Genomic DNA, 27227 nt, shown 5'->3' with positions numbered 1-27227 from the left:
AGTGCCTGTCAATTCAAGACTAATATTATCTCAGACAACGATAGGCGAACTAGACTGTGAACTTTGAAGTATGTATAGAGTTTGATAAACATGCCGATGTAACCTTTTGACGGTCAACGGTTCAATGAGAGAGAGGAAAACAGTCTCTGGAGGAATAGGCGAGCTATCCGATCAACTCCTGCAAGACAAGCGAACCGGGGAGAAGGGGAACCCAAAAAGAGAGCAGAAATCTCTTCTGATCCAAACCTTGTCTCCTATTCCACTTCCTCAGGGCTCCGGGCGATCCGTCCTTTGAGAACCCCCACATCTCCCACACATTTACTTTTGAGTACCCTCGGCGACCCAAACCATGTGTTTGACACAACCCTACTCTGAGATCGCTTTCCACCTTGTCATCGGTCTATTGGCGCTATTCCCATGAGTGGAAATGAATGGTTCTGTTCTGATATAAGCACCGTGAGCAGAATCTCCAGGCGGCATGTAGTGAATCCATAGTTCGGCCACAGTTCCTAATGTGGTCAAAGGAGCGGAATGTGTTCTTCGATTCGGAACATTGTTGCGCGCTGAGCGCGTGTCGATCTCGGACCACCTCCAGAGTACAACCCCCGGCTACGGCCGCTGGGTTCTCCTACAATATGCCTTGGAGAGGTTCGCCTCTGTGGAAGTAGCCTGCATTTTTATTACATAAAAGGGGGGAACGTAGCCTAGCTTCCCGGTCATTCAACCTTGACAGCTATAACTGCTGTGTGTTGAGACTGGAGATCCTCGAGTTCTATTGATCTGAACCAGGTAAGGCCTTATTTGCCAAGGAAGACATGTTCGGCAGGAGGAGAATATGCGTTGCGAGTTGTGGGGCGCAGAGGCTGAGCTACTAATTGTCCTGTTGCTGCCCTCAATGCTGGGTTTGCCGACAAAACACGGGACGCAATTTGGTATAGAACACACGTGGATAGCAAAAGGACCCTGGTTTGCTTAATCACCAGCTGGAGATCAAGCCCAGTAAGGGCTTTCTTTGAGCATGTTCTCTTGCGCCTGTAATTTTTGAAAAGATCCTTGGTACGCGACGGTCTGTCAAGGCGTCTGCATTTCTTTTTTTTCTTCGCCGGGCTCGTTCTCGTAATTGCAACAGTCAATAGATAGTCATGGCAGTTCTGATCAGGGTCCTTGAGGTTTATAGGGGCAGAACGCCAAGTACCTGTACTATTAGGTCCTAAACCCTCTCTTTCATAGAAAATCTCCGTCAGAGGCTTGTCGATTACCTCATTTCTCCGCTAACTATACCGTGCAACAACAAGCTCATATAAAACCGAGGAACACCCCACAATTAATGCCAACTATTGAGATCACAAATCCAAACGCCACTTCGGGGTCCTTACCAGAGTACGGAGTAATACTTCTAGAAATGTTCTGCTTTTGGTGATCCGCAGGTACTGTCTAGGGACGATTCAATAGTCCTATACAATTGCCTTGGGTTGGTCACTTCTAATGTGGGTACGCTAATGGTTAGCGTGGTGCAGATCATTTCACACATTCGGCACTTCAGTGACCGATCAGTGTTGGAATCGGGTCTCTTATTGACATTCACGCTTCCTTAATGGTGGGAGGCCCTTGACGACTGTCGATAAAAGACCCACTGTAGGTGGACCCTGTCTGAGTAAGCTCCTTGCTAGCGAACGTCGCATTCGGATCTTGTGGGCTGCCCTACTCCATCGTCTCTGAACCGATCCACGAACAAAAATCTTGGGATGGGTGGTCCCTAGCTATTTCGAAGTTTTAAACCGTGGGAGGATGTGTCTGATCGTCATCCAGACCTACCCAGAAGGTTAAGAGTTAGCTACGCTATGTTTTCTTCAGGCGACAAAAATCCACGCAACGTCCACGGTACCTACCGACTTTCGATTCCCCTTCTAGCATAGATAATTTCATTCTCTCGGGGACTCTTCTGTGCGCGGTACCTGCATTCCCCTCGACACAGTGGGGTAGTTGTCTACATGCATGTAGACCCTCACCACATGGTTACGGTCAAAAATCACGGGATATTGTCTTGCACAGTTTCCTATGATTGATCTTGGAAGAGAACCAAATTATCTATCTTGTATAGTGCCCAGGAAAAAGGGTCTAGGAACATGACAACTCAAAAGAGGAAGACGGGCTGTTGGGTGGGTCCAATGACTTCGTACTGCTTTGAAGGCCATTTGTGGCTCAGTCCTTAGTATAACAGTACTAGTCATGCCTAGACTAACCTACGATTCCCCTCATACTATTAAATTTAATGCCCCTCCACCTCGTAGAATTGTTGGTTCTAGATATATAGAACCTTCACTTTTTTTGTCTTTCGGTATCTGTCAATCTGATTTCGAGTCTCCTATTCTGCAAACGATTTCCGATCCATACTACAATGACGGCTGAAGCTAGTTCCTCCGCTCCCTCGGTAATCCCCTTGATTATCAACGGCAAGGAGGAAGTGCCTGAGTCTACATTCGACGTCATCAGCCCATATACCAACCAGCGCTGCTGGGCAACAGCTTCGGCTTCCCCTCAGGATGCTATCCGCGCCGTCGAGGCCGCCGAGGCAGCCTTCCCAGCCTGGTCGCAGACTAAACCCACCGTCCGACGGGATATCCTACTCAAGGCAGCCGATATCCTGGAAAGTCGCCTTGTTCAAAATGCGGAGTACATGCGGACAGAAATGGGTGCGGACGTAGGAGCGTCGCAGTACTTTATCGTACCGCTTGGTATTCGCATGTTGAGGGACATTGCTGGGCGCATTACCTCCATCTGCGGAAGTGTGCCCGTCGTGGAGGAAGAGGGTCAGAGTGCCATTGTTTACAAGGAGCCTATGGGCGTGATCTTGGGCATCGTGCCTTGGTGTGTTTTTGCTGGATGAAATGCTCTACATGTGGGAATTTCCACGGCTTATCAATGACTCTCTAGGAATGCTCCTTACGTTTTTGGCGTCCGCTCCGCCGCCTGCGCGCTGGCCGCCGGCAACACAACCATCCTGAAATCCTCCGAACTTTCGCCCTGCTCATACTGGGCACTTGCTCGCGCTTTTGAAGATGCCGGCTTACCTGCCGGCTGTCTGAACCTCATATCGTGTCGGCCCCAAGATGCCCCCCAGGTAGTCAACACTATGATTGAACACCCAGCTGTGCGTAAGATCAACTTCACCGGAAGCACAGCCGTCGGAAGACAGATTGCCCGGTCCTGCGGCCAGAACCTCAAACCATGCCTGATGGAACTCGGAGGAAAGAACAGCTCTATTGTTTGCGCAGATGCGAACATCGAAACTGCCGTGAAGGGCGTATTGGCGGGAGCCTATCTGAACGTATGATGATTCCTGGTGCTTTCTGTAAACGCTCCTTTTTCTTTCTAACACTCCACAGTCTGGCCAAATCTGCATGGCCACAGATCGGATCCTCGTCCACTCCTCCATTGCGCCGACCTTCATGGAAGCACTCAAGAACGCCTTGAACTCGAACCTCGACCCATCCTCTCCGCCTCCAACTTTGGTCAATGTGGCTTCTAAAGCGCGAGTCGAGCGTCTGATCTCAGATGCCTTATCGAGTGGTGCCCATTTGATCCACGGATCCGCGAACCAGACGTCCGAGGCTCAGCCAGAAGCTGGTGTTCGCATGGCCCCTGTCCTCCTTGGTGGCGTCAGGGAAGATATGAAGGTTTGGCAGGAGGAAGCGTTCGCCTCATTGGCGGCGTGCATGGTGGTTGACAGCGATGAAGAGGCCATCCGAATCGCAAATGGCAGTGGATATGGCCTGTCGGCTTCCGTGTTCACCGAGGACTTGCGCAAAGGATTATCTATGGCCAAGCGGATTCAATCTGGGTGAGTTTATTCAAATCTTCAACTTTCAGCCGTCTCCGTTGGAATTCATACTGATTGCATGTAGTGCGGTCCACATCAACAGTATGACCATTCACGACGAACCCGCGTTGCCACACGGCGGTGTCAAGAACAGCGGATGGGGCCGGTTCAATACCGCTCAAGGACTGGAAGAATTCCTGGTCACCAAGAGCGTAACCTGGATGGATTAATGAATCACGACATATATGTAACCTGGGTTTCATAAGTAGGAGTCATTGTATATAGTAGTTCAGCTCGTCACGGCGATTATCGCCAACTAATGATGATTGAGTAAATATTGTTTCCATGAACTTTCTAGAGTTTCTCGGTATAGTGCAGAGTAAAATCGCGTGAGCAACCCCCGAAATGTTGACGCAATACTCTCTGCGCCGCATCGACTTGGGGTCTGCGACTCGGCATATTCCCCGAGATTGCCGACCAACACTGGTGCGTTTCGGGACATATATCACCGAGCTATACTTACCTCCAGCTACAGCGTACAACAGTAATACATAGTAATACAGAATACAACTAGACAGTAGCTTAATTTGACAACATGAAGAAGCAAGTATATAAGACTGAACCAGTTCCTGGATGGAGCAGTTACAGTTGTCCACCGGCTATTCACCGGCCCAAATCTGCAATTCCTGTTAACGGGCCGGGGCCCGCGGTACCTTATTGTGTCATTCCACTGCGCGGCAATTGAGAACCCCGCTCTTATTGGCAGAGCAACCAGGACATCAATAGCCGGTATGTACACGTGACCAATAGCCGACCGCAGCGGTGGCCCAAGCTACAGCTGTCAGGAACAAGAGGTTGAGTTGGAGGTAGACAAAAAAAAAGAATGGGGGAAGAGAGTAGGTAGAGAAAAGGGGTGTTTATTATGAATATGGTCTGATGCTACCTGAACCCATTCATAGCTTTAGTGCACAAGCTGGCTGGATATTGGCGGATCACCTTAAAGATCGCTCGGTCCGAGGTACTTCTACAATAGGCAAGGGAAATGTTTGGGTATGGGGTAATCCGCCACTGATCCTCCCGTCTACGGGTCTGGGGATGGCCCATTCTCTGGGGGAACTAGTTAATATGACAACTTGGGGATGGGGATTTCTTCTGTAATAGTTTTTGATGGTGGACATTTTTAAATCTATATGATATGCTCTTGATCGAAACTGATCACACGGAACATGGCATACAGAGTGCCTTGCGAAAGGGGACAACTCCGAGTCGTCCACGGTACCCCGGATAAATCTAATACTGAGTTGATCTCTAAGCTCCGAGCAATAAGAAGTGAAGAATTATGATCATCAGGTGAAACATGACGCTCCGCTGACTTAAGCTTGCCCTCTCATTTGCTGGTGACTTCGGACATGTGAAAACAGGTGGTGTCATGGGGGGGAAACAGTGAAAGAGGAAACCATGCCGGATGGTCAGTTCGCAGGGCCTGGACGACTGATGACTACTGTTAAATAGATACATGCATACATACATATACAGTATTGATCTGAAGCATGTGATGGTTTCGCATCCCTGCTACTTGGATAAAAGAGAAAAGCATCCATGTCCTATGTATGTTTTTGATACCTGTACTCGTTGACTCTTAAACGTTAAGCATTTATCCACAACAGACATCAAGGTCCACCAAAAATGGGTCAACAGATCTCCAGTTCCATGGACAAACCAGAGTTGTTGTAATAACCCTTTACTAAGGAGGGACCACTTTCCCCGTCTTTTCATTCAGCACGGTAAGAGTGTATAGTAATTACGATCGAGGAAACGCGGTTCCTGCCTGGGAAGAAAGCGGTCCAGGCATAGCGAAACGGTACCAGTACGGTACAGGGACATTCTCTCGAGCGATGAGCCTCGGCCGAAAAGCATTGTCGGCTTCTGAACCTTTCCCAATCCAACTCCTCCCCCCGGATCCTGTGGTCCTTGAGAACTGCTTTAAGATCTCGCTGTCTCGTCCTTTTTCCCCGATCCTTTTCTTCTCCTCAGACCTTATTCTTCCTTGTCCTTTCTTTACACTTATTCTCCCTACATTTCATTTCTTTCACAATGGCTCCCGCCCCCAGAGTAATTGTTGTCGGCGGTGGATGTGAGTGATCTACTAACCAAGCTTTCCCCGCAATTTGCTGACCATTACCTCGTCTCTCAGTGTCCGGTCTCTCCGCCGCCCACACCGTCTACCTGAACGGTGGAAATGTCCTCGTTTTAGATAAACAAGGTATGTGATGCTCGTGCATATGGCACTGCGATCGATATTATCGCAAATCGGCGTCGAAAAAGCGATCGCGACTGACTTCCCATAGCTTTCTTCGGTGGCAACTCCACCAAGGCTACTTCGGGTATCAATGGTGCCCTTACTCGCACCCAGGTCGACCTGGGCATCCAGGACAGCGTCAAGACATTTTACGACGACACCCTGAAATCCGCCAGAGACAAGGCTCGCCCCGAGCTCATTAAGGTTCTCACATACAAGTCCGCTGCCGCTGTGGAATGGCTGATGGATGTTTTCAACCTCGATCTCACCCTTGTTTCTCGTCTTGGGTAAGTGATACAATACAATAAATATGACAAACTCGATTTTCTAATAGTGTCGCAGTGGTCACTCCCAGCCTCGTACACACCGTGGTCATGACGCCAAATTCCCCGGCATGGCCATCACCTACGCCCTCATGCAACGGTTGGAAGAGCTTACCGAGAAGGAGCCTGAACGTGTACAGATTGTCAAGAAGGCTCGCGTTACCTCCGTCAACAAGACTGGCAACACCGTAACTGGTGTTACCTATGAGTATGATGGTGAGACACACACCGCCGATGGTATTGTCATCTTGGCCACTGGTGGCTATGCCGCAGACTTTGGCGACGGCTCGCTCCTGAAGCAGCACCGCCCCGACACCTTCGGTCTGTCTAGCACGAACGGTACTCACGCCACTGGTGATGGTCAGAAGATGTTGATGGAGATTGGTGCCAACGGTATCGACATGGACAAGGTCCAGGTCCACCCCACGGGTCTCGTCGACCCCAAGGACCCGACCGCCAAGTTCAAGTTCCTTGCTGCTGAGGCTCTCCGTGGTGAGGGTGGTCTTCTCCTCAACTCCGATGGCCAAAGATTCTCGGATGAGCTCGGTCACCGTGACTACGTCTCGGGTCAAATGTGGAAGGAGAAGGAGAAGGGCAAGTGGCCCATTCGCCTCGTCCTGAACAGCAAGGCATCCAACGTTTTGGACTTCCACACCCGCCACTACTCTGGCCGTGGTCTCATGAAGAAGATCTCCGGCAAGGAGTTGGCTAAGGAGATCGGCTGCGGCGAGGCTGCTCTTCAGAAGACCTTCAAGGAATACAATGCCATTGCTGAGGGCAAGGTGAAGGATCCTTGGGGCAAGCGTTTCTTCCACAACATGCCCTTCGACATCAACGACACCTTCCACGTGGCTCTGATGGAGCCTGTCCTGCACTTCACCATGGGTGGTATCGAGATCAATGAGCACGCCGAGGTTCTGAACTCGGAGCAGAAGCCTTTCGAGGGTCTCTATGCTTGTGGTGAGCTTGCTGGTGGTGTCCACGGTGCCAACCGCCTGGGTGGTTCTTCTCTCCTGGGATGTGTTGTCTACGGTCGCGTTGCTGGTGACAGCGCCAGCCAGCACCTCTTCCAGAAGCTGGTCTCTGGCGGTGCTTCCAGCGCTTCTCAGCGTTTGGGCCAGATCTCTCTGCACATCGATCCGTCTACTCCAGGAAAGATCTCCGTCGAGTGGAGCGGTGCTACTGGCAGTGGTGCTCAGATTCCGGCAGGTGCTGGAACTCCTGCTGCTACTGCTGAGCCTGCTAAGGCTAGCGCTACCCCGGCTGGTGCCTCTTCCACCGCTAAGGCCAATGAACCCAAGAAGTTCGAGATCCCCGCGACCGAATACTCCATGGAAGAAATTGCCAAGCACAACAAGAAGGACGACCTGTGGATCGTCGTCAAGGGTGTCGTCCTGGATGTGACTAACTGGTTGGATGAGCACCCTGGTGGCGCTAACGCTCTCTTCAACTTCATGGGCCGTGATGCCACCGAAGAGTTCGCCATGCTTCACGATGACGAAGTCATCCCCAAGTATGCCGCTCAGATTGTCATCGGCCGCGTCAAGGGCCAGACCCCCAGCCTCGAGCTTTAGATTGTGCAATAGAATGGGAACGATACATTTTGGACAGAGAAAATTATTTGACGCAGCTAGTTCTTGATACATACCCTTTTTCTCCGCGTTTGTCATTTATTACTACCATGATCATTTGTGATGATATACGGGGCAAGCACCCCGTCTTTTCATGTTTAGTCTGTACGATAGTACAATTGAATATTTCGAATCACCTTGTTACCACGTATCATTTCTCGCCTTGGGTGTTTCTCATATCATAATAGGATTATGTGGACATAAAATGTTCTATACACTACCTACCAACAAACTCGGTACCAAATACATATTGTACAAAAGGCAAATGTATGGGTATACACTACATGACCGCCGCCCCATCTCACTCCCCAACCCAGACTCCTAGAGCTTTGCCCGCATATGTGTCAAAACCGTCTTCAATCGTTGCACGGCAGGCCCATCTTCTCCCCTTGGATCCTCCTTCTCCTCCAGCTCTCTAGCGGCAGCCTCCAAAGTAGGTTTCAACCAGCCCCACACCTCATCATGATACCGTTCCTCTACATCAACCCAATCCTCCGACCCCGGCAAACTAGCCAAAACACAATCCCTTAAGGTAGCAGCATCTGTATCCGTTAGCGCAGGCGCACTATCTAGGATTGTATCAATTTCCGGGACGAGACTGGCAGACGTAAGACGGTGGGTAGATGGAGAGGCAGTGTCCGGCTGGGGAGTAATATGGCGACGGAAGGACTCGAGCATTTGGATCTCCGTTTGTGTGAGTTGCTGAGGGGGCAATAGTTCTGTTTCGATTATTTCGGCGGGGTCGTGCGGGAATGTGGGATCGAAGGTTCTGTCTGAGAGGAGGGAGATGACTGCTGAACCGTCGGTCGGTTCTGGGGCGTGGGTGTGTGAGATCGAAGATACTTCTTCCCTCGCTTTTCCCTTTCCCTTGTCTATCGTAGTAGAGGTGGATGTTGATGGCTCCAGGAAGTCGTTCCCTGTTTGCGCGAACTCCTCCTCGCTCAGATGAGGGATCTCGAACCCACCCTGCTGGGGTGTGGTTGTTGAGCGGAATGTCCCCGCATTGCTATCACGCAATTGAGCCCCCGCTGATGATGGCGCGGAGGGTCCGGAAACTTGGTTGTAGTGTTCTGCGGCTGCTAGGGCGGAGGATGAGGATGTGCTGGCTTTACTACCGGTGGTGAGGAACTGTGCTGCATCGCCCGATGAACCGGGGGCCGAGAAGGCTTGCCGGGCTAATCCGGAGGCTGAGCTTTGGATGCGACTTGCTAGGGATGGGGTGTCTGTGTTGTTCTTGTCGGCTGGTTTGGTGGAATTGGGGGGTTTGTTGGAGGGGTCGTCATTGCTATGGTTGTTGCCCCGCTTCTTGTCTTCCGTCATGATTCGGGTTGTAGTGTGGGGTCGTGGTTTGGAGAGGGACGGGAAGGATTGTGAAACGGGCGGTACTGAGTGTTGTTTATCAGAGTTAGAATTCTCGGGGGGGGGGATCGAGGGAGAGGGGAATGTCCAGTAGAAGAGATGGGCGATCGTGTATGGTTTGCAGATAAAGTATATGGTCTGGAAGAAGTTAAGCTTGTCCGTTCGGCTTAAGGGATTTGTCGGTTGGACAGAAATAGCATGTGACGAGTCTCTTTGTGCTCAATATCTTTATTCTTGATCATTTGTTCCCAATTCCTTTGTTGTAGGCAGTGTAAGGAACTAGCCTGGAGGGCCTTCAGGGTCACCTTAAAGGTGAGAGACCCCCTACCTACACCTATAGATACCAGGTGTGATGCATGGCATTTAAATCTTGTGTCTCCGTGGTCTTAAACTTCCCTTAGGATTCCGGAACAGGGGACCGCATAGAAAACTCTTGCACACGCAAATTTACCTGTAAAACAAGGACCTGTGGATTCTCTAGTGTAATGAGGCTTAAGTTCTGTCCTTTCTTCTGGATATCATATTCTGTGTGATAGAGGCTCAGTGCTGTCATAAATGATCATATAGAAAGCGATTGTTTAAAGGTGAAAAAGAACAAGAACTTGAAAGTGGTTCTATAGTCCAGGAGGGTAACAAGTATGATCCAGAAAAATCAGACCCTCTTTCTCTATCAACTCCTTTTTTTGGCTGCCCGACAGTGGTTACTAGTGATCTACTAGTACTCTGTGTTGTATAGTAGTTGAGAGACGAAGGCGGCCCAGGCGGAAGGTCAACTCTTGAGGTTCTTCAAGGGCTCTCCTGATTGGTTAAAATATTCACCGCCTTCGGTTAGTGGATAGGGATTACTGTTTTAGGAAAAGTAAGCTTCCTCCCGAGGTCCACGGCTGCCCAGGTGTACCTCTGATCACGTGTCCTGATCTAAATAGATCAGGAATCAGAATAATGTAATGGGATGAAGGAGCATGAATCTGATATTCTCAAGGTAACACGGAGCGGGGAACTACTAATCTAAGGAAATCACATGACGGATAATGTTGGACTAAACTTTTTAGTACCCTGCTGTAGGAGAATGTGTATGGAATATAGGGAATCAAATTAGCCGCTGTGGTATATATTAAGTCGCGGTTCCGGAGCGAACTCCAAGATTGGCATGGGGTTGGCACGGTATATAAAATTTGATACTTGGTCTTGCGTGGTTGGGCGGGAATCGGGGCTTGTTCATTTCAAGAGAATCGCAGTCTTATCATGATATCACTCGTTGCACATTGCATTTTTTTTGTCAGATGATGCAATCTGAGGTCCTCATATATTTCACGGAAATATAGACAGAAAGTTAGTATGGCTGTTCTGAATGGTCTAGTTACTAACCTACTACATAGCAGCCAGTCATGTCATTTTTGTTTGAACAATGATGCTATTCTGTTCGCTTGTTAGTGTTAGTGACTTAGTAATGAATTGGCGCTGCAGTAGTTGACACAATTGCTTTCCTATTCCAGTCCATATACTGGATGTAGGTACTCTGGCATATTAGCCATAAAAGCTGTAACTATGCGCATGCTACTCTTATGATGGAGCTGTACTCCTGCTTCTGGTGTAGAAATAGTGAGTTTTTAAACACAGAAACATGCATCCTTGTAAGGTTGAAGTAAAGACTCCTTCGTTGATGAGGTCAGTAGTAGATGAAATTCTTCTACAGGTATCACGTGATACAAAACGGTGATTCACGCCGAAACCAGCATCGGAAGTATGGTCAATAGACATAAAAGAATGCGAATCCACTTTTCGACCAAAAGGCGGCACAAAGGTGAAGAATCTGTACTCAACTCTTGAAGCAGAGACAAATGGCTTAAACTTCTCGTGATGTAAGGTTCCCACAGACAATTGGAGAACCCGAGTATGAACAGGCACTAAGAGACCTTGCGCCGTAGAATTCCCGCTGGTAGAAAGAAGCAGGAGTACATCGGAAGTGTGTAGTGTGTTGATGTCAGCGCCCAGTTGGTGGTGCGGGTGGGTTGCGTTGGGTCGTTGCGTTGCTGCGTGGGTTCACGGGCAGCCACTCCCTCACTCAATCTTCTCCCCACCACAAACCACCACCACCAGACGGTACTTTCCAATACCGCCCTCACCTCAATCCAAACACCTTACCTCCTCCCATCATCCATCCCGTCTTTGCAACATCTCCCCCCACACTTTCTTTCTCAACTACCCTTCCCTTTTGACAAAGGTGGTTAGTTTGTGGTTGTGGCTGTGGCGGTTGCTTTATCGGTGCCCTTTCTTCGCTTTTTGCAGAGAAGATCAACAACCACGAAAATCAATTAGAGACGGTGCAGAGAAGAAAAGGACTGCAAAATCCTTCCCATCGTTCCCCGCCCTTCTGGTTTCGTCAGCACAGGCTGTCAATCCTTTGTCTTCTCCAGCCTGCGATTCACTAAAATCGATCTCTGCCTCAGCTCCGGCCTTGTCTGACGTTGCGGCCCTATCTGACACCACCCCATCCTCTCTTATCTCCACTCCTACATCGGAACTGGAGGTCACTTTGTTATCGTACTCACCTTCGATCCTCTTGGTCGCGGAAAGTTACATAGACGACGACTGCGGAAAAGACTTGTTCCTTATCCTACCGTAACGACGCCAGTTTCTGGTGGCCCCGCTCTTTGATCCCGATCCACCCACTGCTCCACGAGTATTGTCTGTTGGCCAACTGCCCCAGAAAAGGGTGGTTTATTGAAAGAAAATGGTAGACAGGGATCCAGGTACACCTACCTGGAAGTTCACACAGTGAGTTTAGCCCCTCCGACTCCCCTGCTGCGGTTGTTGGGAGGCTGTCCCGCCGATGATGTAACCATCCTTCCCGCTGGTCTCTCTGCCACAAGGATCCGGAAGGCCTTTCCAGTCGCAGTGGTCAGCCTCTCCGAGGTTGTAGGGAAGTGCTAATTGGCTTTAATAGATGCTTTGGTGATAAGGGCGACGTGGAAGATATTACAGAAGGTATGCATAGCACCTTCAACGCATAGAGCTGGATGTACCGAAACATCGCCTTCATGCTAGCGGGTCTCAGTTTATAGTTGCTAACACGGCTTAACCCTCTAGCGGACATTATTTCTACTGTCGAGTTCGATCATACCGGAAACTATCTTGCTACAGGAGATAAGGGTGGGAGAGTAGTATTGTTTGAGCGGAATGAGACGGTACAAACTTTCCTGCAATATTACTCTCCACAGGTAGAAGGTCCTAACCGATTGCCTAGAAAAAAACATGCGAGTATAAATTTCACACCGAGTTCCAGTCCCACGAGCCAGAATTCGACTATCTCAAATCACTAGAGATCGAGGAGAAGATCAACAAGATTAAGTGGTGCAGACGATCAAACTCGTCTCATTTTCTTCTCTCGACAAATGACAAAACGATAAAACTCTGGAAGGTGTTCGACAAGTCGTTGAAGGTCGTTGCAGAAAATAACCTCTCGACTGAGCTTACGCCCGCAGGCGTTGGGGGTGGAGGGGCGCCTCGCGCCCCTCGTTTGTCTTTCAAGGATCCATCAATGTTGAAGCTTCCCAGGATGACACACCATGATACCGTTGTGGCAGCCGTGCCTCGAAGGACGTATGCAAATGCACACGCATACCACATAAACAGCATCTCCGTCAACAGCGACGGGGAAACCTTTATTAGTAGTGATGACCTCCGAATCAATTTGTGGAACCTTAATATTCAAGACCAGAGCTTCAACATTGTCGACATTAAACCCGCAAACATGGAGGAGCTGACGGAAGTTATTACGGCTGCGGAATTCCACCCGACCAGCTGCAATTGGTTTATGTACGCCAGCTCGAAAGGCACAATCAAGCTTGCCGACATGCGACAGCGGGCCCTGTGTGATGAACACCATAAACGTAGGTGTCTGATAATATTGTGCTTGAAGCCCGGACCGGACTGACTGTATTCTTTGCTGTGCAGTTTTCGAACAAGAGGAGGATGCCTCCTCCCGTTCATTCTTCTCCGAGATTATCTCTTCGATTTCCGACGTACGGTTTTCGCATGATGGTCGCTATATTGTGTCGAGGGACTACCTCACTGTTAAAATCTGGGATGTCAACATGGAGCGCCAACCAGTGAAGACAATTCCTATCCACGAACATTTGCGGCCACGCCTGTGTGACACTTATGAGAATGACAGTATCTTCGATAAGTTCGAAGTGGTCTTCTCGGGAGACGCGGAGAATGTCATGACTGGAAGTTACAACAACAACTTTATGATCTACCCTACCGATCCTGCCAAGGAGACTGAGATTGTGCTACAGGCGGATAAATCGGCGTTCAAAGCAAAGAAGGTTGGAGTGCCAACGCCGATGAACAAGGGTGCCAATGGCAAGAAGGGAAATACCCGAGCTGGAAGCCCTGGTGGTCCTGGCAGCCGGATGAAGAAGGAGACCGATGCAGATCAGATCGACTTTAACAAGAAGATCTTACACATGAGCTGGCATCCTTATGAGGATAGTATTGCTATTGCTGCTACTAACAATGTAAGTGGCTTCTGTACCGTATTAATGTCCCATCGCTGTCTATATGCTGACGTTATTGAACCTAAAAGCTTTTTGTTTTCTCTGCATTGTAAGTACGCTACAGGATGGTTCATATTCATAAGTGGACAGGATGTCAATTTCGGGCAAAACATGCATGAAACAAAGTATAAAACAGAAAAGAGGATACTAGCAGCAGCATCCGCAGTACCAAAATTTAAGTTGCCAGTTCAGGTTCAGATTTTCCTTCTACCCTTGTCCATCCCTTTGTTGAATTTTGGCCGTGCATTGGCCGCCGCGAGCCAACCCAACCTATCCTCTAACTCTCCACCACTTTAACGCTCTGACGATGTGTCCGTTTCATTCTTTTAATTCGCAGTGGGACTTGGTGATTCTTTGATGATTCATTTGGGGGCGTTATAATGGGATGTCATAGAGAAAGACGTGGAGCCCCCGACGGGCATCCTTTCCGTTTCTTGCCCAGTTCTGTCTACCTATTGAACAGTCATGAGTGCAACCCACTCATCCGGTGACGAGGAGCAAAGGACCCTCGCCCTAATCATATTGCCGATCCGGCTAATTCTGGAATTGGCTACTGCTAGAGCAGGACAATTTGATGGTTTGGCTTGAATTGGGTTCGGTGTCTAGATACCTAGGGTTACCGAGTAGACGATGAATCTATGGGTTTTGAAACTACGCTGTCCGTTGGGTCTACTTGTGGGTATGTTTGACCTCCTTCAGACGAAAACTGTGACTGCTTTGAAGATCCACCCGCGATGCTAGGTCGTGCGTGCACCGATTGATAAGGAATAGAAAATGGAATGTCTAAAACAGTTCACACGGCCTTAGAGAAGGAACAATGCCTTGGGCTTTGTAGTAGACAGTTAGCGACGGTCAACTGATTGAGCAGTGGACGTCTGGCACGACCGAAGTTGCTGGATCCAGACTACATGTGGCCGGATTTATTAGTCAATGACGTCGGAGGTTTAAGGCTCGAAGGCTTGAAAAGACAGTCCCTGGCACTGCTGATCCCGCCTTTGCGAGAGCCAATCAACAGCCTGTCACGCTGTGAATGCAAACTACGGAAAAAGGATGGTGCGGAAGAGAGGCACTATAGATTAAAAGGGGTTAGCGTAGTCAAAGTCCCTCTCCGCCTTCTCTCTGGCAGGAGCCGTGATCGGTCGCGCGCAAACCATCATTTCCAATCAAGTCTGCCGCTTGCTGGCTTGAACAGTCTCTTTTACCTCCTTATTCCCTCTGTTTGCCTCCTGGTATAGATCCTTTGGGTCTTGTACTTGTTATTACTTTATCTGTGTTGTGCTTGTGTGGTTGACACAGTCTCCAACACAGTGATGTTGCTGTGAAATGACTTGGAGAAAGAGTACTCAACCGTGCGAAAAGAAATAACAGATTAAGAGCTTAGGCTGAAGTTATCAGCGGCCCCACAACTCACTTTCAGACTTATACTTTATTGTTGGTTAGATATAAAGTCAGAGACTATTTCTAGCAATCTATTCATGCACAGATCATGAACTCCTCTGGGAATGATAACTGGCACCCCGGCGGCCTGCCATCGCACCCGGGGATGGATCAGATGAGCCAACAACCTCGCCCTCTAGGCTCTTTCAGGTGAGTGGTCTCAGACAGATCCCATGAGCGATCTTGAGGTTTGTACTCCGGAAATGGAACGTACTGATTCGGCTGTGTCCCTGTATAGTCAGAACCCACCGCCTCAACAAGGCCCATCGTCGCAGCCTGCCGGACCCGTTCTTCCACCAGCTGGTTAGGATCCCCCTTCCATGCCGCATTCCCATAATGCTTGCAGTGTGTATTGGTTTATTGACTTACTTTGTCTGCTGCGCCAGGCCCCTATCATCCGGCGAGCCAACCGGCAGGGCACTCACTTCCTGGGCTGGCAGAGTTGAGCCAGGGCCATGCCGGCCCACATCAACCTCCTGCCTATGGACAGCACCCTTCTGCTCCCTCCCATAGTGCAGGACACTCGCTACCAGGTATCGGTCAAGCGATGCAACATCCTTCTCCTCAGTCCATTAATAGAGAACGTGAGCTAGACTCGAGAGAGCGCGAATTGATCGAAAGACAGCGTCAGGAAGAGATGGCCCACAGAGAGCGTGAACAGCGTGAGCGTGAACAACTTGAGCGACAGCAGCTAGAGCGACAGCGGGAGCAGCAGCACCACCCGGTGCAAAGTCATACGGGGTCGATCCCTTTGCATCAGCCTGTAGCGTCGAAGGTACCGAACTCCATACACGGCCCCAATGGTCTTTTGTCCAACCTGGGTTCGAATCCATCCAATGGTCCCCAAGGGTCTATGCAGTCGTCTGGCGCTCCCGGTGCCATGTATGGCCCGCAAATTCAACATGGAGAGGGAACTCCCAGGTCATACATGCAGCACCCTGCTGGGCCACCAGGACAGCCCATGATGGGATTCAACGGATCTGGGCCTCAGATTCCAGGGAATGTTGCTGCGCTTGCCCAGGGTCAACAGCCGATCTTAAACGTGAGCCTCCTTTGCTTATATCGATATCCAGCTTGTCATTCCTAGACGCGCAGATTAACTTACTCATTTTTAGGATGCACTCAGCTACTTGGATCAGGTTAAGGTGCGATTCGTTGATCAGCCAGATGTATATAACCGTTTCCTTGACATAATGAAAGATTTCAAAAGTCAAGCGTGAGTATTAGTCATCCAAGTGTATTCACTGAATGTGTCTCACTAACGGTGACTGAAATAGCATCGATACACCTGGAGTCATTCAACGTGTCTCTACTCTCTTTAACGGTCACCCTGCTCTCATTCAGGGCTTTAATACCTTCCTGCCACCTGGTTATAGAATCGAATGTGGGACAGATGACAACCCAGACGTCATCAGAGTGACCACCCCCTCTGGTACAAACACTATCAGCATGCCCCCGCGCCCACGCCACTCGATGGATTCATCTGGCGACTTGGGTCCCTCTGGTGGGATGGCTCCTCATAATCGGCCCGAGTTCTTTGACCAATCTCGATCTGGCTGGCAGCAACATCAGCCCCAGCAGCAACAAAGCAACCTTCCTGGCTCCTACTCTCCCGGATCTCGCATGATGGGTCCAGGTATGTTCGGGCAGCAAGGTGGACAGGGTCAACCTCAAGACCATCACTTCGACTACCCCACACAACAGGAGCAGCAGGCAGCGGCGGGTGCAGCAGCCATGGCTCATGGACAGGACCAGCGGGGTGTGTCGCAGCTTCAGGGTGCAGCTTCTGCTGCCTCCGCGGGTCTAGGCCGCCCTTCCCTTATGCAGGTGCCCCCCGCTTCAGGACAAGGCCCTAGCTTAACGCAACCTATGAGCAGTCTGGCTGGTGTCGGCTCAAATATGCTTCAGGGCTCGTCGCAGGCAGATCTGAAGCGTGGACCTGTGGAGTTCAACCACGCAATCAGCTATGTCAACAAGATCAAGGTTAGTCTTATGGTTCCTACCCACCCCGCTTACCCTTCGCCTTGGTGTCGTTATTTACCCTTCAAATAGAACCGCTTCGCGAGTGCCCCTGAAATATACAAACAATTCCTTGAGATCTTACAGACATACCAGCGCGAGTCAAAGCCTATCCAGGATGTCTACGCTCAAGTGACTCAGTTGTTCAATACCGCGCCGGATTTATTGGAAGACTTTAAGCAATTTCTGCCTGAATCCGCTGCTCATGCGAAGCAACAGGCCGCCGCGCGTCAGGCAGAGGAGGCGGCTCCCATGAGCAATGTGCGTGGAGAGCCCGGTTATCCCAGCGCTAACGCTCTTCCATCTCAAACCCCCAACCGTGATGTCAAAATGCCACCTCTTGGCCAGTTCAATGTTAAGGACTCTGGTAAAGAAGGGAAGAAGCGCCGACCAGGACCTGGAGCTCCATCGACGCTGGGACCATCACTCTCTGGGCCTTCTGCAGGTGTTGATGCTGCACGAATGGGTGATGTTCAGGGGGGCCGACCACCAACCCTCCAGCCTGGCAATGCCAACAAGAGAGCCAAGGTTCACCATACAAAGCCGACCCAAGCAGAAGCGCCGGCAGTTTCGCCAACTCTTGTTCCTGCACTGCCCGAGCCGATTCAACCGACGTTTTCGCTTACACCGACCCAAGAGGAATTCGCATTCTTCGATCGTGTTAAGAAATACATTGGCAACAAGCAGACATTCAGCGAGTTTCTCAAACTTTGTAATCTCTACTCAACTGATCTCATTGACCGGCATGTGCTTGTAAAACGGGCGGCTGGGTACATTGGCTCTAACCCCGAACTCATGGCGTGGTTCAAACGGTTTATGCACGTTGAAGAGCCTGAAGACAAGATTGTCGAGTCCAAGCCAAAGCAAGAGCCCGGACTAGTCAATCTTTCCCATTGCCGCTCTTTGGGACCTAGCTATCGCCTTCTTCCGAAGCGGGAGCGTCAGAAGCCTTGCAGCGGCCGTGACCAGTTGTGCTATAGTGTTTTGAACGATGAATGGGCTTCTCATCCCACTTGGGCATCTGAAGATTCTGGTTTCGTGGCCCACCGGAAGAATCAGTACGAAGATGCACTACACCGTATCGAAGAAGACAGACATGACTATGACCATCACATTGAGGCCTGCACTCGCACTATCCAGCTGATTGAGCCCATTGTCCAGCAGTTCCTCGTTATGTCCGAAGCGGAGAGGGCCGCTTTCAAGCTTCCTCCTGGCCTCGGTGGCCAGAGCGAGGCGATCTACCAACGCGTGATCAAGAAGATATACGACAGACAGCTTGGTGACAAGATTATCCGCGAGATGTTTGAGAGACCCTGCCATGTCCTACCCATCGTGTTGTTTCGCCTGAAGCAAAAATGCGAGGAGTGGAAAGCTAGCCAGCGTGAATGGGATAAGATTTGGCGCGAGCAGATGCAGAAGGCCTATTGGCGGAGCCTTGACCATCAAGCTATTGCTAGCAAGGGAACGGACAAGAAACTCTTTGTGGCGAAACACATTCAAAATGAAATCCAAAACAAGTTTGAGGAGAGCAGAAATCTGCGCAAGAGCGGGTTCCAAGTCCCCAGACACCAGTTTGAGCTCCCCTTTGATGATCCGGCAGTCTTAATTGACGCCACTCACTTGCTTCTGACATTCATCGACCGCAACTCTGCTGGGTTCGGTGCCGACCCCCAGAAGGTTATGACATTTATCAAGGACTTTATCCCGGTATTTTTCGGCATGGATCGTGATACCTTCCACGTGTACATGAACGGGCTTTCCACGGGAACCTCTCCTACCGATGAGGCTGATGATGAGAGCTTGGTTGCGGAAGAGTCTTCGACTCCTCGTAGTCGCAAGGGCCTTAATGGAAAGAAGATGGACCTTTTGCGCGACGTTCTGGAGCGTCGCAGCGAGAAGGTCAATCGGACAGAGAAAGAAGGAAGTAGAAGCAATCCTGCCAGCCGTGATGGCACTCCAGATGCAGCTCTAGTCCCATCGACACCTGTTCCCGACCCTACCGAGACTTTCGACGTGGCCGAACTGAAGTGGATGGAGCACCCCGGCCAGGGCAATTTCAATCTGGCACGGGAATACACCCTCAATGAGTCATATGAGAAGAAACAGCATCACTTGTACGCCAATTTGAATATCTATTGCTTCTTCCGCACGTTTGAGATTCTCTATACGCGCTTGCTTCGCATCAAATTACACGAAAAGGATGCTCATGAGGATGTGCGCCGCGCCCTTATGGCCAAACCTGCTCAGGAACTTGGTCTTATCGACAAGGTCCCTACTGATTTCTTCTATGACTGCGATCCGAAAGCGAACTTGTACCATCAGATTGTCCGCATGTGCGAAGAAGTCATCAAAGGAGACATGGAGTCCTCCCACTTGGAGGAGACTCTCCGCCGCTATTACTTACGAAGTGGCTATCAGCTGTACAACCTGGAGAAGATGTTCGCTGGTATCTCAAAGTTTGCTGGTGCCATCTTCAACGGCGACTCGAAAGACCGCAGCTCTGATATCATCAACATTTTCTTCAAGGAGCGGGACAGGGATGAAACTACGCACAACCAGGAGATTCAATATCGCAAACAAGTTGAAAGGCTGGTTAAGGACGGCGACATCTACCGCATTAGTTACGTAAGTTCGCTGATTAGTTTGCATGATCTATCGAAATTGTCTCTAACAGATTGCCCTTTATAGCATCCGAATACCAAGAAGACTACGGTGCAACTGTTGACCCCCGAGGACGCTACCTTGGAGAATGAGGAATTGAGTCAGGAAGCGCGGTGGTCGTACTACGTCTCCGCTTATACCATGCGCGACCCAACAGAGGGCGTGCCTTTCTCTCAGTTGCGCATGCCATTCCTCAAGCGAAACCTACCACCTAAGCTCGAACAGGAAGAAGAATACAATCGTTATTATCGCCCCCTTGTGCACCAGGATGGCCTCATCATCCGAATCTGCGCCAACAGTTACCATATTTTATATGAGCCCGGTAGCTACGATTGGTGGTGGCGTCCGACCGCTTCCCCGGATGAGTCGGCCGAGGAAAATGTCAAGGAAGCGGCGGCGATCAAGGAAAAGCGTCGCGATCGGTTCACTGAGCGATTCGTCAATAACCCCATGTGGGCGCACGGTCTTAGCAAGGATCAGGTGGACGAGATGAATCAGCGTTTCCGTTCGTGGGTCAAGGGCACCGATCCTGAGAATAGTGCCCCTGCTCCGGAGGCGCCCAGCTCGGATAAGAAGGACGACAAAGAAGATACGGAGATGGCTGACGCTGAACAGAACGCTTCTGATTCTAACAAGGAGGAGTAATTGAGAACCCCGTGCGTCCTCCTGGTTGGAGAGGGACGTTCGAAATAAAGACAGATGGCCTATGTAGGATGGAGTATCTCCTGACATGAATGAATCTTTGCACATGAAACCATATCCAGATATCCCTCGCGTCGGTATGGGAGGAGTCAAGGACAAGATTTCTCTTTCCCGTTCTCACGTTTTCTTCCACGAGCCGTGTTTTATCAATTCTGTTTTCTATACTTTTTTTATTTGTTCGAGGGTAGTGGATCTGATACCTGCATGACCAGCGAATATGTTCAATGGCTTACACGAATGGGTTTGTCGCTTCTGGGATCTCGGCTAGAGTGGTCCTTCGCTTGCCGGGGAAACGCGTCTGGGGCAGACAGGCACTGGGGTTCGCCCTCGTTGCAGCGGCTCCCCGGCTTTCATGGACCCACGGACGAGATCTCTTCTGGATTGGTGTAAGGGATTAGGGATGGATCACATATGGGTTGCTATTCACTTTGTACTTTCTCTGTACTTTACTTAGGGAGATCTGGTTGATCAATGATTATGGCTTATTGAAATCCTCTTTACGGAGTACACCATGAGTGCTCCTCGTGAGTTGCAAGCCGAATCTCTGGCTACTTAGTATCCTTGCAACTCACAGGGTTTCTCAGTAGATGCCGAGTTTCAGGTACGTACCTGCAGCAACAAATCCCGACGGATGTACGGACCATCTCCGGATCCAAGTTACCATTAGTAGTCTATAAGTAGCCGTGTGATGGATATTGTCTCGGCATCGGTTGATCATGGCCAATGATGCCTACGGACGAAAGCTCCGTGTGGCCGAAGACTGATAACCGATACAGGCCGAGACTGGGCCGATGGGGCCAGACCGGACGAGACTCGGGATCAGCATGGGGATGTTGTTTAGAGGTATGATCATTGGGATGGATATAGAGCAGAGAACACTTTATGTACGCTCAACAGGACTACTCTTTTGTGATGAAAGATACTTTTGCAGCAGGAATCCTATCAAAGGTCAACCAGGAGATGAGTGCTTGATATCAAGATGACGTCGGGCACATGGAAGGATAAGAGAGCCGAGAATATGCCGAAGTGACGTCAACAGTAAAGCTTCGACTGAAACTATTTCCACTCCGTGCTCGAAAAGGAGAAAAAAAAAAAGACAAAGGAATAATTGTGTCTGATCAGTGTAGATTCATCTATTCAAATCACTTGAATATATGAATCATCCAGGTTTACGTGTTTCTGAAACCATCTCAGACTGTTCTTGTCTCGACGGCGCCGCCACTGTACAGCTCTTCTAGGAGGAGATAGCGAATATCTATGAGAGAGGTCCTCGTTAAAAAAAATCTAATTCTGGACTAAGGGCGCAAGAAATGCCCAATGAGACCGACGCAAATCTAATCCTTCCACGTAAAGCAATCTTACTAGCAGTAATTAAAGGATTCCATTTGGAAAGAATTCAATACCTGTCATCCATTGTGCCGGGGTTCATCCTCTCCACTTTGGGGTGTTTGTGGCGGGGGGGTTTGAGTTCCTGTACCATATTTCTATCCTCAAAGCTTCCCATCCGCGTGCTTCCTCTTTTTAAATTCTTCTTCTTTTCTCCATTCCCTCCCTTCCTCTCCACTCCTCCTTGGTTTCCTTTCCTACCTTCTCCTTCTCCAGCACATACGCACAATGTCTGCTTCTGCCCTTCTAAGAAGCCGTGTCAGGCGGCCTTCCTACCTCAAGAAGCTGGCTAAGGCAGAGGACCTGATCGAGTTTTTCCCTCATGGCTCTTACATCGGCTGGTCCGGGTTTACGGGTGTTGGATACCCCAAGTAGGCCAACATTCTTTACCATAGTGAACCCTATTGGGCTAACAGTCTATCTTCTACCACCAGGAAAGTCCCAACGGCGCTGGCCGACCATGTCGAGAAGAATGGACTCGAAGGAAAGCTGCAGTACACCCTGTTTGTCGGTGCTTCATCTGGCGCAGAGACGGAGAATCGCTGGGCTAGACTGAATATGATCGAGCGTCGGAGCCCTCACCAGGTTGGCAAGGAGATTGCCAAGGGCATCAACAACGGACAGATTAAATTCTTCGATAAGCATCTGAGCATGTTCCCTTCAGATCTGGTTTATGTAGGCTGCCCTCCCCCCAAAAGTATTTCACCATGGATGAGACGTTTAACACTAGTTTTAGGGCTGGTACACAATGAACAAGCCTAAGAATAGGCTGGATGTCGCCGTCATTGAGGCATCCGCCATCACCGAGGATGGTGGTATCATCCCGGGTGCTTCCGTCGGTGCTTCCCCGGAATTGGTTCAAATGGCCGATAAGGTCATCATCGAAGTGAACACCGCCAGCCCTTCATTCGAGGGTCTCCATGATATCACCATGTCTGATCTTCCTCCGAACCGCAAGCCTTATCTCATCATGCAGCCCGAGGACCGCATCGGAACTCCCCACATCCCGGTTGACCCCGAGAAGGTTGTTGCCATCGTCGAGTCGGATTACCCCGACCAGACTCAGCCCAACGCCCCAGAGGACGCGTCTTCGCAGGCCATTGCGAGCAACCTGATTGAATTCCTGAAGCACGAGGTCAACCATGGCCGTCTGCCCACGAACCTATTGCCGATCCAGTCTGGCATTGGAAACATTGCCAACGCTGTCATTGGTGGCTTGAGCAAGGGCGGTGCTGATTTTACCAACTTGAAGGTCTGGACCGAAGTGCTGCAGGATTCTTTCTTGGACTTGTTCGATAGCGGCAACCTGGACTTCGCCACGGCGACTTCAATCCGTTTCTCTCCCGACGGATTCAAGCGTTTCTACGACAACTGGGAGCGCTATGCCGGCAAGCTCCTCCTCCGCTCTCAGCAGGTCTCCAACTCCCCCGAGATCATCCGTCGTTTGGGCTGCATTGGCATGAACACCCCCGTTGAGGTGGATATTTATGCTCACGCCAACAGCACCTGTGTCATGGGCTCCCGCATGCTGAACGGTCTTGGTGGCTCCGCCGATTTCCTCCGCAACTCGAAGTACAGTATCATGCACACTCCCAGTACCCGCCCTAGCAAGGTTGATCCTACCGGTGTCAGCTGTATTGTGCCTTTCTGCACACACATTGACCAGACTGAGCACGATCTGGACGTCGTCGTTACTGAACAGGTAAGCTTTTTTCCATTCGCATTGTGCATCGTATCTTGCAATACTAACGTCCGTAGGGTCTTGCCGACGTGCGTGGTCTGTCTCCTCGCGAGCGTGCTCGTGTCATCATCAACAAGTGCTCTCACCCCGACTACAAGCCAATCCTCACGGACTACCTCGACCGGGCCGAGTTCGAGTGCCTGAAGAAGGGCATGGGCCACGAGCCTCACCTGCTCTTCCAGGCCTTCAAGATGCACCAGAACCTGGCTGAGAAGGGAACCATGAAGATCAACGGCTGGGACTAAACCAGTTGCATCTCACTCTATTTGAATAATAAAACATTCGATGGATAAAAGCATAGATGGATACACTATGTATTAAGATCTATTTTTGATATGCTTGGGTTGGCGAAGGGTTCATGGGGTCCGGAGTCTGATGTGTATGTTCAATATCGTTGTTTTTAAGCACAGTATATAATGAATACGATACGCAATAGCTTAATAATTTTCGTTCATGTATGTACCAGTGCATCGTCCCTGGCTTTAAGGCTTCTCGGGCTTTACGGCCGGAGATAACTTTTAACAGAGCTGCCAAACTGGAGTTGCTTAGAAAGCAGTGGGATATCGTTTGCATGCAGGCGGAGATAAGCCCTCCCACGGAAATAGCAATGTACAATATCTATACGAGACCAATGACAAATATGTCCATGGCTACATCAATACAAAAGGTTATAAAGGTGGATATATCCTTGTCGACTAAAATGACAAACCAATAATATCCAGATCTCCCTACAAGAGCAACCTCAAACCCATCTCTACCGACCCGAAGTTTATACAAACCACCATGAGCACCCACATCTCCAGCAACAAACTCGCCAACACCCGTGTTCTCATCGTAGGAGGCACATCCGGGATTGGCTTCGCCGTGGCCCGGGTGGCCCTCGAGCACGGCGCCTCCATCATCGTTGCCAGCTCCAAATCCGACAAAGTCAACTCCGCCCTCACCCGTCTGAAATCCTTCTACCCCGACGAGGAGCACATAAATCGCATCGCCGGCACCGTCTGCAACCTTGCTGACCGCGAAACCCTCGAAGCCAACGTCGTAAACCTCTACAACTTCGCCACAGCCCCCGGCACCTTCCCGAACGCACAGGGAACCCAAACCACGGACGGCAAAGTCCTCCTTGACCATGTGGTGATGACCGCCGGGGATGCTCTCAGCCTCCGCAACCCCACCGACCCAACCTTCGATGTCCCCTACATCGAGTCTTCGGGCACCGTCCGCTTCATCGGCTCACTCATCCTCGCCAAGCATGCCGCGACCTACGTGCGTCAGGCGCCATCGTCGTCGCTGACCTTCACCAGCGGCGTGCTGACCGCGCGCCCGGCACCGGGCTGGACACTGATGGCCGCTGCCGGAGCTGCTATCGAGGGTATGGCGCGCGGACTGGCGGTCGATCTGGCGCCGATTCGGGTGAACACGGTTGCGCCGGGGGCGGTGCTGACGGAGATCTTTGGCACTCTGGAGACGGATAATCTGGAGCAAATGGTTGAGATGTTCCGGAGTCAGACCCTTACCGGGGAGATTGGGAAGCCGGAGGATGTGGCGGAGGCGTACCTTTATCTTATGAAGGATCGGTTTGTGACGGGGGAGTTAATTGGGAGCAATGGGGGTAGGTTGTTGAAGTGATGATTTAGTTTTTGCCCTTCTTCCTTTTGTGAGTTTGTTTTACGGATCTTGAGGTATATGGTATATATTCATTCCACTTTTATATAAGCGGGGGATATAGATGATACATGGGCATAAAACGATGTCTATGAACAAGAATCAACATCTTAGGTTTTAATTTGTCAAATGTTCAATCATGGTTCTACCCAGTGTAGTTTGATCATCTGATAGCATATTTCATTGTGAATGGAAAATATGGCCAGCGGACAGAGTATCGTTATTCATTGTATATTCTATTTTTGAGAAGAACCAGTTTAGACGTTCAATTCCACCAAAAGGAAATAGATGGAGTACGCCCATGGGAATTGCTCCGGACTGCTGTGTATTTTCAGGGCTATGATGTCATTTCCATAGAAACGATGCGAGCAAGCTCTCTACCAGTTCATCCGGAGTGGTGTTATAACACACTTCTCCCCAACCTCAACTCATTCCAAGCCAAACCAAAAAATCAGAAAATATTTACACAATATCATTACTCCTGTAAAAGAAGATAAACTAATCAGAAAAAGTCAAATGGTAATGAATATTCCACGAACCACCCAATCCAACAATGAACCCTACCCAAAGTAGCCATGGATCATGCCACCCGCCGCACCCTAAGGAAGCCAACCACACCACCCAAATATCATACCACACACTGCAATCCTTTTCCACCGGCCGCAACCAATAATCCCAAGCCCTATTGGACGCGCACCTACCAATATAACGAATCCTCCCGATATCATATGCCCAATTTACTTCTCCGGTTTCCATAGAAAGTATACCGCCAGGAACCCGGGGGCTTGGTTTTCAGCCGCGGTTGGTAAGGTGATGCCATTCGGATCCGGAACAGCGTTGCGTTTGTGGTGCTGGGATGTGGCATCATGAATGGCGAGAGGTTTGGGTGATTGATGGATGTTGGACATGCGTGTTGGGTATATAAGGGCTTGGAACATGGATGGGCTTGGTATCTATTCCTCCTCCTCATCAGAACAACATAACAAAGTGAGCCTTGAGATCTCACAGTGACTACTATCTTGTCTATTGCACTGAAAACCTTCTGGGTTCTTTGATCCTCTACCATCATCCACCGAATCTATCGGACAAAATCCACAAGACAACATGTCTAAAGCATCAACCGCCGCTCGCCTCCAAAACGACTTCGGTGCAGACCTTTGGGTCAAGAACCAGGCCCAGGCTCGCGTATGTCCATTCTAATCCCCTCCATCTCCATTTACGGGCTCCCATCAGAGCCTCCCAACAAATATTGACTCGATCTATAGCAAGCAACAGCCGGACGAGGTCTCTTTGCCGGCCTCCAAGACGTCAAGCACTACAACGTCGAAAATGGATGGGCGAAGCGCTCCGCCGCCAACGAACAGCCAGGCCTTATAGGGCTTCTGTGGAGTAGGTTAGTATATCCTATTCCGGAATGGTAGTAGGTACAGTATACTACGCCGGAAACTCTCCTCTCTCTCTTGAAATCTTCAAACCTCTCTATCTCTCCACTCTCCTCAGCTCGTGTGGCTTGCGTCGCTAACGGTTGGCTTGTTTTAGAATCACCGGTCTTGGCTATCGGTCTCCTAATTAATGAGGATGTGGTGTTTTCAGATTGGATTGGAGTTCTATCGTGGATTTAA

The 27227-nt window shown here is 50.0% G+C and overlaps 9 protein-coding genes across 9 annotated transcripts; 8 read left to right on the top strand and 1 right to left on the bottom strand.

Moving 5' to 3' along the window:
• The first annotated feature begins 450 nt into the window (after positions 1 to 450).
• BDV37DRAFT_141740 (uncharacterized protein) lies at positions 451 to 714 on the top strand. The gene has a single exon (XM_032078842.1). It carries the CDS (start codon positions 513 to 515, stop codon positions 666 to 668), a length of 156 nt encoding a protein of 51 aa, XP_031946405.1. The 5' UTR covers positions 451 to 512; the 3' UTR covers positions 669 to 714.
• Positions 715 to 2311: 1597 nt separating this feature from the next.
• Positions 2312 to 4167, top strand: BDV37DRAFT_294619 (aldehyde dehydrogenase). Its single transcript, XM_032089669.1, has 4 exons — positions 2312 to 2868; positions 2935 to 3328; positions 3387 to 3841; positions 3906 to 4167. Exons 1-4 carry the CDS (start codon positions 2399 to 2401, stop codon positions 4048 to 4050), a joined length of 1464 nt encoding a protein of 487 aa, XP_031946404.1. The 5' UTR covers positions 2312 to 2398; the 3' UTR covers positions 4051 to 4167.
• Positions 4168 to 5391: 1224 nt separating this feature from the next.
• On the top strand, positions 5392 to 8253 carry osm1 (putative fumarate reductase Osm1). Its single transcript, XM_032089668.1, has 4 exons — positions 5392 to 5954; positions 6015 to 6083; positions 6169 to 6406; positions 6462 to 8253. The coding sequence occupies exons 1-4, from the start codon at positions 5915 to 5917 to the stop codon at positions 8014 to 8016; spliced, it is 1902 nt and encodes a 633-aa protein (XP_031946403.1). The 5' UTR covers positions 5392 to 5914; the 3' UTR covers positions 8017 to 8253.
• Positions 8254 to 9519, bottom strand: BDV37DRAFT_141673 (uncharacterized protein). The gene has a single exon (XM_032078841.1). The coding sequence runs from the start codon at positions 9391 to 9393 to the stop codon at positions 8395 to 8397; it is 999 nt and encodes a 332-aa protein (XP_031946402.1). The 5' UTR covers positions 9394 to 9519; the 3' UTR covers positions 8254 to 8394.
• Positions 9520 to 11915: 2396 nt separating this feature from the next.
• BDV37DRAFT_140409 (protein phosphatase 2A regulatory subunit CDC55) lies at positions 11916 to 14475 on the top strand. The gene is made up of 6 exons (XM_032078838.1): positions 11916 to 12210; positions 12380 to 12420; positions 12523 to 12620; positions 12680 to 13325; positions 13390 to 13955; positions 14024 to 14475. The coding sequence occupies exons 1-6, from the start codon at positions 12167 to 12169 to the stop codon at positions 14045 to 14047; spliced, it is 1419 nt and encodes a 472-aa protein (XP_031946401.1). The 5' UTR covers positions 11916 to 12166; the 3' UTR covers positions 14048 to 14475.
• A 1005-nt stretch (positions 14476 to 15480) lies between these two features.
• On the top strand, positions 15481 to 20756 carry BDV37DRAFT_278586 (transcriptional regulator SIN3; the record flags this gene model as incomplete). The annotated part of the gene is made up of 7 exons (XM_032086094.1): positions 15481 to 15581; positions 15670 to 15734; positions 15818 to 16473; positions 16547 to 16647; positions 16709 to 17414; positions 17484 to 20075; positions 20139 to 20756. The coding sequence occupies 7 exons, from the start codon at positions 15481 to 15483 to the stop codon at positions 20754 to 20756; spliced, it is 4839 nt and encodes a 1612-aa protein (XP_031946400.1).
• A 1204-nt stretch (positions 20757 to 21960) lies between these two features.
• coaT (acetyl-CoA hydrolase ACH1) lies at positions 21961 to 24618 on the top strand. The gene is made up of 4 exons (XM_032089667.1): positions 21961 to 22570; positions 22634 to 22874; positions 22936 to 23901; positions 23958 to 24618. Exons 1-4 carry the CDS (start codon positions 22428 to 22430, stop codon positions 24183 to 24185), a joined length of 1578 nt encoding a protein of 525 aa, XP_031946399.1. The 5' UTR covers positions 21961 to 22427; the 3' UTR covers positions 24186 to 24618.
• A 105-nt stretch (positions 24619 to 24723) lies between these two features.
• On the top strand, positions 24724 to 25569 carry BDV37DRAFT_278584 (oxidoreductase, short chain dehydrogenase/reductase family; the record flags this gene model as incomplete). The annotated part of the gene is made up of 1 exon (XM_032086093.1): positions 24724 to 25569. One exon carries the CDS (start codon positions 24724 to 24726, stop codon positions 25567 to 25569), a length of 846 nt encoding a protein of 281 aa, XP_031946398.1.
• A 1140-nt stretch (positions 25570 to 26709) lies between these two features.
• On the top strand, positions 26710 to 27227 carry BDV37DRAFT_278583 (uncharacterized protein; the record flags this gene model as incomplete). The annotated part of the gene is made up of 3 exons (XM_032086092.1): positions 26710 to 26790; positions 26871 to 26994; positions 27145 to 27227. 3 exons carry the CDS (start codon positions 26710 to 26712, stop codon positions 27225 to 27227), a joined length of 288 nt encoding a protein of 95 aa, XP_031946397.1.

The sequence above is a fragment of the Aspergillus pseudonomiae genome (assembly GCF_009193645.1).
Source record: "Aspergillus pseudonomiae strain CBS 119388 unplaced genomic scaffold BDV37scaffold_4, whole genome shotgun sequence".
Taxonomy (NCBI): Eukaryota; Fungi; Ascomycota; class Eurotiomycetes; order Eurotiales; family Aspergillaceae; genus Aspergillus; species Aspergillus pseudonomiae.
This window is presented reverse-complemented; position numbering and strand designations above follow the sequence as displayed.